This window comes from Hippocampus comes, unplaced genomic scaffold (genome assembly GCF_001891065.2).
Source record: "Hippocampus comes isolate QL1 unplaced genomic scaffold, H_comes_QL1_v1.1 scaffold2, whole genome shotgun sequence".
Classification (NCBI taxonomy): domain Eukaryota; kingdom Metazoa; phylum Chordata; class Actinopteri; order Syngnathiformes; family Syngnathidae; genus Hippocampus; species Hippocampus comes.
Genome location: NW_017805139.1, coordinates 3216715 through 3224740, shown reverse-complemented (window position 1 = coordinate 3224740; position 8026 = coordinate 3216715). Strand labels below are relative to the sequence as shown.

At 40.6% G+C, this 8026-nt stretch overlaps 1 protein-coding gene across 1 annotated transcript in view; it reads right to left on the bottom strand.

The window, feature by feature from the left end:
• The window catches only part of LOC109514449 (zinc finger protein 408-like), a 12472-nt gene extending 6008 nt beyond the window's left edge, over positions 1–6464 (bottom strand). The window contains exons 1-5 of the mRNA XM_019867577.1: positions 6378–6464; positions 4984–5260; positions 3149–3207; positions 2580–2794; positions 204–916 (exon numbers count right to left, since the gene is read on the bottom strand). Of these exons, the coding sequence (XP_019723136.1) occupies positions 204–916; positions 2580–2794; positions 3149–3207; positions 4984–5259 (1263 nt within the window). The 5' untranslated portion in view covers position 5260; positions 6378–6464. The remainder of the gene's footprint in view (positions 1–203; positions 917–2579; positions 2795–3148; positions 3208–4983; positions 5261–6377) is intronic.
• Positions 6465–8026: the final 1562 nt, after the last annotated feature.

Sequence of the window (8026 nt, the reverse complement as noted above, 5' to 3'; positions counted from 1 at the left end):
AAATTTTTCTCAACGGATTTAGACGATTCACAAAAATGATCAATTTAAGAAATAAAACGGCGGATTTCCGCGGATCCGCGGAAAATTGCCATGTATGCAAATGTCATGATATTCTACTGAAAAGCAATCGGTTTTTTTTTTTTTCAATAATAGCTTTTAGAAATAATTTGTTTTATAAAAAGATGCATTTTGCTGAATCCTACCTGGTGGGCCTGAAAGGTCTCTGCAGAGGTACAGGTTTGGCCACAGTCCAGAAAGGCGAAGGGCTTTGTCTCTGTGTGACTAAACTGATGTTTCCTCAAGTGGGCAATCTGAAAGAACTTCTTCCCGCACTCGGAACACCTGTAGCACCTCTCCCTCACTTCTGGGCACCAAGTGCGAGCTTCAACTGTCCCATTTTCTGCTCTAACAGCCACAGCATCAGAATGTGATGTTGCCATGGAAACCTTTGCTTCTGCAGAGGACTCTGCAACCTGTGTGAGACTCTCCTGCATGTCTGTTTGTCTGTCTGGGTGTGAGTGGACAGAGAGTTTTTTTACCCGGCTGGTCTGACAGTGAACCTGTCGTGGTTTAGCAGCCAGACGAGAGCTACAGCGGACAGGGCGAGCTGGGAGACTTAAAATTCTCTGCTTATCAGGAGAGTTCAACTTTGACAGAGTGTCAACTGCATCCATGACAAGGCCGGTGCTGATGTTGGGGCCATTTGATGTCAAAACAATATTGTCCACTTTCGCTGTAGTGTTAACTGCGGTGCTCCTTTCCTTCTGTTTGCCTCTGTTAGGACCAAAGGAGCGGTCATGAGGTTGCTTCTTTTGTCTTTCCTCTTTATCAGTCTTGTCATGTATTTTTCTTTCCTCAGTCGTCTGTGGGTCGGGCACAGCCACTTCTGGATCCCTTAATTGTTCCACTGGGTAATCTGAAAATACGGTTTGAAATTGTTATTTGGTTGGAAATTATGAGATAATTGAAAACCCATGGAGCAATTGCATCTGTCAATGAGTCCAAAAATGTGCCACAGATGCACTACACTAATTGCAAAGTGTAATTTGGTGGCTTGGAGATGAAGAACTGCCTCCAGGATGAGCAGTGGCTCATTTGCATTGGACCAGAGCGCCCTCTTAAAACAGGCTGAACCCAGCAAGGTAAAAAAAAAAAAACAAGACGAAAATAGAAAAAAAGAAGTTCTGATCCTGAAATTACGAGGATTGCGGGACTGCATGTTTTATGTTAGAGTGCCGAATAAAGCGGCAAATAAATGAAGACCATTTAGATTTTGACCTTTGGTGGATATGGTCTTCCAATTAGTTTTATTTTGTCATGAATCTACCTCCACAACAAAGCAAATTTCCCTCTAGCAGTAACTGTTCATTACTGTATATTTGTATCCCATCATTTTTTGAGAGATGCTTTTGATTATTCTTGATGTTTAAACAGGCATGTTATAAAAACAAGGAGTTCATAATATGAGCTTGGTTTTTGGTGAGAGATAATGCAGGAGATTTTAGTGCATCCTTTTGAACGTCTCATCACTCCCCACACAGAAAAGAACCCTCGAACCAGATATAATAAAGGATTAGTGGAATGGGGGATGGCACGGTGGGCGACTGGTTATCACGTCCGCCACACAATGCAGAGGAACAGGGTTCAATTACGGCTCTCGCCTTCCTGTGTGGGGTTTGGCCTGCGTGGATTTGCTCCGGGTACGTCGCTTTCCTCCCACATTCCAAAAATATGCACGGCAGGTTAATGGAAGACTCTAAATTGTGCCTCGGTGTGATTGTGAGCGCGAATGGTTGTTCGTCTGTGTGCACTCTAAAAACAGGTAGGTCAAAAATAACTAATTTTGGGTTAAATTTAACCCAATTACTGTGGTAAAAAAGGATCGACCCACACTTTGGTCAATTTGAGCCAGAAAATTGGGTTATACAGTTTTGACACAACTTTTAGGGGTAAATGAATACATGAAAATGAGTCAAAACAATTTTATTTACCGGTAATTTTTTTACCCAACTCTGATTTAAAAGAATAACCCAAATAGGTCAAATTGAGCTCACTGACAGTCAACCCCAGTAATTTTGTGTGTGTGTGTGTGTGTGTGTGTGTGTGTGTGTGTGTGTGTGTGTGTGTGTGTGTAATTTTGTGTTTGCCAGATATGATTCAGTTTTCAAATACCGGTCGTCATTTTCACCTCAGAATACGACATTTTTGAAAGAATTTCAGCTGACTAGAGCAATCATGTTCGTCCCAAAGCTGAAAGTTAGATAGCTGATGAGAAAATATCTACAGACAAATATTTCTTATCATTTGAGTCAATTTGTGAAATATGAATTTACACAAAGTATGATCATATTACTGCCATTCCATGAACCATACGAAAGCATATGAACTTGCAGCATTAAAACATGACAGAGTAGAATTGTGTTGTTCTGACTAAAGTCAGACAGCTTGGCCAGATGTTTACACATTGTTCCTTTGGGGCATGAAAGTCCAATTTATTTAGAGTGTTTGTTTCACGGCCCCTAATGCTAAGCTAAATGTCTCCATGTCACTCCAATCAACACTGTGTAGTTTCCAGTTACCTCTTTGCTGTCCTTCAGAGATGTTCTGTGCATCAAGTCTCTTTCTTGCATCCTTACTTCCATCAGTTTCATCACCCAACAGCAGTTCCGTTCCCGGCTGAATCTCATGACACACGCGCAAACACAGACTCACGCATATGCCCACACACATCTCCGCACACATACATTGCACTGCTACATTGTGCGCAGCTTTGCTTTGCACCTGGCAGGCAAAGCTGTGGAAGACAAAAAAAAAACAGATTGTTTTTTATTTGTTTGTTTCAAACACAAATGGGTACTTATACTGCAAATGGAGTGCAGGGAAATTTGTTTCTGGGTATGCACCTGTGCTCAAATGCAAATTACTGGCAAGGAAAAACCATGACATCACCCCTGTATATGTATGTACAGCTACATCTTTGGTTTCACAATACACGACTGCATCTACAGTAAATTCAAACATCGGTAGACTGGACACATGATGAAAAGTGTTGTTTTTTTAAGGGTTACAATTTAAATCTATTTTAAATGGTGAACTATTCTGTGATGCTAAGAAAAAAAAATAACTGTTGGTGTGAAAACCAGTTCACCTGATCCAGACAGCTTGGCGCCATGGAAAATCTTTGTTCTCTGCTATTTGCGTAGGTGCCTTAAAAACAAAAGAAAAGCCAAAAGTCAATAGAAAATATAAATTCATTGCACGCACAAACACAGGTTTGTCAAAATGTAAATTACAATGCACACCTCCTCTCTCTAAATGTTCAGAGATGCGATGTTGCAGTTCATATCTGACTCAGAATGGCCAAAAGCACCCACAAAATGCCAGAAATAGGAGCACACAGGAGGGTTGAACTGTGATAGTCGATTATTTGCTGCACCATTTTATGCAGGGTGATCATTTTTATCTCTGTCTCTTTTATTCTCAAATTTTAGAGAAGAAAAAGGATTGACTATGTATCCACGGGGCATGGTTTTAATTAGCAATTGTTTTATCGTGGACTCTAATACTTATCCATCCAAGACCCCGAGAGAAATTGTTGCTGCAGGTGGATGGGAAATCATTGTGAAGATTTAAAGGCCCACAGTTACAGTGAATCAAAATGGAAAGCTGAATTGAAGGCGATGTGTCCAGTTCATTTCGTTTCGATAACAGTTCATGCTTTAGCATCTCTAATCTAAATCAGTCAATTGGATGAAATTACTATTACCACTTTTTTTGTTTTGTTTTGGGGTACCACGATTCTGGCCAAAGTATAGTACAACTTCCATATTTGCCAGGAAAACTACAAAATATAAATTAGACAGAACAAGACCTTGTACAAACCCAATTCCAATGAAGTTGGGATGTTAAATAAAACAAAGATTTCCAAATCATCCATCCATCCATCCATCCATCCATCCACTTCCGATCCACTTTATTCTCACAAGGATCGCGGGGGGTGCTGAAGGCCATCCCAGCCATCTTCGGGTAGTAGGCGGGGGACACTCTGAAACCGTTGCCAGCCAATCACAGGGCACACAGAGATGAACAACCATTCGCGTTCACACCCACACCTCGGGACAATTTAGACTGTTCAATCAGCCTGCCATGCATGATTTTGAAATGTGGGAGGAAACCGGAGTACCCGGAGAAAACCCACACAGGCACAGGGAGAACATACAAACTCCACACAGGAAAGGCCAGAACTGGAATCGAACCCAGTACCTCTGCACTGTGAGGTTGGCACCGTAACCACTGGACACCCGGACCGCGATTTCCAAATCATGTTTAACCTATATTTAATTGAATACACTACATAGACAAGATATTTAATGTTCAAAATGATCAAGTATTGTTTTTGGCAAACAATCATAAACTGAGAGTTTTATGGCTGCAAAACGTTCCAAAAGAGCTGTGACAAACTCATGTTTACCGCTGTGTTTTGTCATTGAATCAAGATGGCGGCATAGTTGGCAGCCATTTTGCAAGAGCTCTGCTTTTTTGTTGTTTTTTGTTTCTTGTTCTGTCATATCTTGTTTGTTGTGCTTCGTATGGACCCGTTGGGGACTGTTTTCAGCATTTTGGCCACGACATTAATTGAAGAGGAAGCGGAGAATATCAAACTTTGCACAACAAAATAGCAGTGAGAGAAAAACTACTTGCTAAACATAACCAGAAATGGCTGACAGTTTGCTAGGCCAGGAGGAGTTGCCTGTAAGCTTTATAAGCTTCCGTGTGTGTGTGTGTGTGTGTGTGTGTGCGCGTACACATTACACGTTTTTTTTTTTTATTTGCTTATCTCAAAATTGTCCATTACCATGAATACAAAGACAATTTAAAAGCACTATTTTCCTCTTTAAACAAATAAATCCAAATCACACTCATTGCATCGATTCTTCCTTTAAAGTTCCCATTTTCTTTGTTTTAAATGTGCATGCAACGTACCCTCTCTTCTTTTGTGCTGTCTGTTGGATGGATGGATTCCATTGTCATGGTAAGGTCTGAGGGAGTTAGTGGGTCAGTCTCAAACTTCTGTACCCATTCTGGTTGACCTTCCCTCCTCAGCAGTTCTCCCACCCGCAGAGCTCGACCAACCCACCACAGTCCAAGTCTTCCCTGACATGACATTGAAGGCCCCACAGCGAAGCCAGGGGGTACTAACGAAGAGAGAAATGAAGTCAGAGCAGTTGGAATGGAAGGCGCTAGAGAGGAGGCCATCATCCTATAACAAAAAAGGGAGATAAACAAGTCACTTTATTGATGAACAGAATTTAACATCATATTAACCAACGTACATTTTGGTTTCACTCCTAATCATGTATCATCATGCCATAGTGTGATACAAAGTTATATGTGTCTGTAGTTTATGGTGGCTAATGGTATCGTAGAATTGCAGAGTATAATAATGAGAGCAGTATCTAATATTTTGGTTATCTGAGGTAGTTACATCAGAGTAAAAAGTATTAGAAATTAGGGCTGTACAATATGTCAAATAATTATCAGCATCAAGACAATGACATATGGAACATGCATATCACAAAGACGTGTGAAAAATTAATCATGGAATTATATAGTTTAATCTGACATCGAGCAATCAGATGCAACTTTACAGAGGCCATCCAATAGGAAAACAGTATCTATGAGCAGTACGAACACAAAAAAACGTAATTAAATTTAAGAATACATCGAGGATACTTATTTCTCCGCATTAAAAAATATTTCATTTGAAAATAAATTACTTTAGGTACGTTTTATATCAATATAACAATACAATATTGAACACCCACATCACGTTTTTCCGAATTCGTCCAGCCCTATATGGAATATGCGAAACCACTGCAAATTAAAAGCACACTAAGAAACATGTCAAATCAGTATGTAATTAATCCATATTCTTTGTCAGTGTCAATAACAATAAAAACAGAGCATTGTATCAGCTCTTGTATTGGGTCACATTAGGTCATAATGTAGGTGTTAATGTATATTTTCAGTGTAACTTTAACAGTGTTCAAACCCAACAACCATTGGTTTTGTAAATATCTGATTTTCTTAATAGATTCTATTATTTTTCTTTACTCAAGAAGATAAACGTAAACTATACTGTGCTTTATGTTCTGTTGCTCTTCTCACTACCAGTGTGATACATACGTTAGTTTAAAAACACACGCACATCAGAGATGTTTAAATTTGTAGATGAGCGACAGGATTTTGCCCTTGCGAGCATTATTAGCTGCCTGGCTAGTGAGACTCGATGACAAACACCAGCATCGATGTTACACAATAAGAAAAAAAACAACAACATGGAGACTTGGATATCAAAGTATACTGATTATATCTACCATTGAAATTCTTCAAATATGTATGGTGAAGAGTCTAACGTTATCCAGAGACAAAATAGCCAAATGTCCGCATCGCTATTGGTCCGGCTGGAAATGTGTCCCTCACGTCTTAGAGTTCCGCTCACACAACTAGTGTGTTATATTCTTGTGTATACGTCGCAGGGGTGGGCAAACTTTTTGGCTCGGGGGCCACATTGATTTCTAAATTTGACAGGTGGGCCGGGTCAGCACAAAATACAGTACATCTAAAAAACTGTACATGTTGACAGTCCATACCAAACATCAACAGAACAAAGGCATTAAAGTATTACCATCCTTTTTTTTGAATGAGAACAGTGAAACAACTATGGTATATGTCCTGTATGAACGTCCAAATATGTTAACAACATACATGTGTGACAACACAAGCAACATACTGCAACAAGATATTGCCCAAAAACTGCAGCATACAGTACAGGTATATGACAAAATATAACAAAGTTAGGACTATTTGCTACAAAATGAGACGAGTAAAAGACCTGGTGGCTTTCGTTCCACTCACTCACTGTCTCGAACTTGACCTCCCCTCGATCACCACACAAGACAGCGTTGCTCAGCTGATGTCGTGCAACAAATTTTTGAAGCTAGCCACGGGACGCTTTGAAGTCTTCGATGCCCATAGCGCGATGGAACTCGCTTCCCACGGGACGCTTTGAAGTCTTCGATGCCCATAGCACGATGGAACTCGCTTCTTCTCTTATTAGCGGTCCATTTTGCGGAAAGTGTTTAGCACGATAACAGTCAAACCATTCTAGGAAACGTTGATTTACTCGACTGCCCGTCGAGCCGCAAGCAATTCACTCTAACCATAGAAATACTGTCATCGGAATCGGAATTTAGCAAGAATCGCTTCCTCGTTTTTCAAAGTCTCGTAAATTTGAGACTTTCAGACTCCAAGCGTCTCCTGAATGTTTTGTACTTTGTAACCCGCTTCGTTTAATCAGATACACTTCACTTTCTCTTCCGTGGCCATTACTGTTCCTCTTCGTTTGGATGCCTTGATCAACAGGATGTAAAAATTTTCGCAATTCCAGTAAAATTCACTGCAGTAAAGAGTCACTTGCATGTCGCTGTTTTGGATCGAATGATAGAAAATAGCGTCGTGGACACACTTATTCTGTCGTATCGAGCAGGAGTTGCTTGAGTTGGCGCTACTGCGGGCTTCCGTATCGTCTCCCGCTCCTTACCTGCGATCTGCAACTTCAAGTAACTGCGCCGCCTGGCGTTGAAATGCTTGTCATTACAAGTCCAAATGAAATAAATGCAATCATTTACATCGAACCTTAATTGTGTACCAACTTTCTGCGGGCCGGATTAAAAAGACCAAAGGGCCGGATCCGGCCCGCGGGCCGTAATTTGCCCAATTTGCGTTAGGGTGACTAAAAAGTCCTCTTTTGCCCCGTCGTCCGGAAGTATTTTATAAATTTATGAAAATGGTTGCTTCTCATGGGACCATTTAGCATGTGTGTAATTTTACTTACGTTTTTTTTTTTTTTAATTTTATTTTTTTATTATGAGAGGCGGAGTGTGCCGTTATGACGTATCCTCTTCCGTACGTACCCACTGGCGGGGCGGGGAGAACCAAAAAGCAAGCACCGGCAGTCAGCACG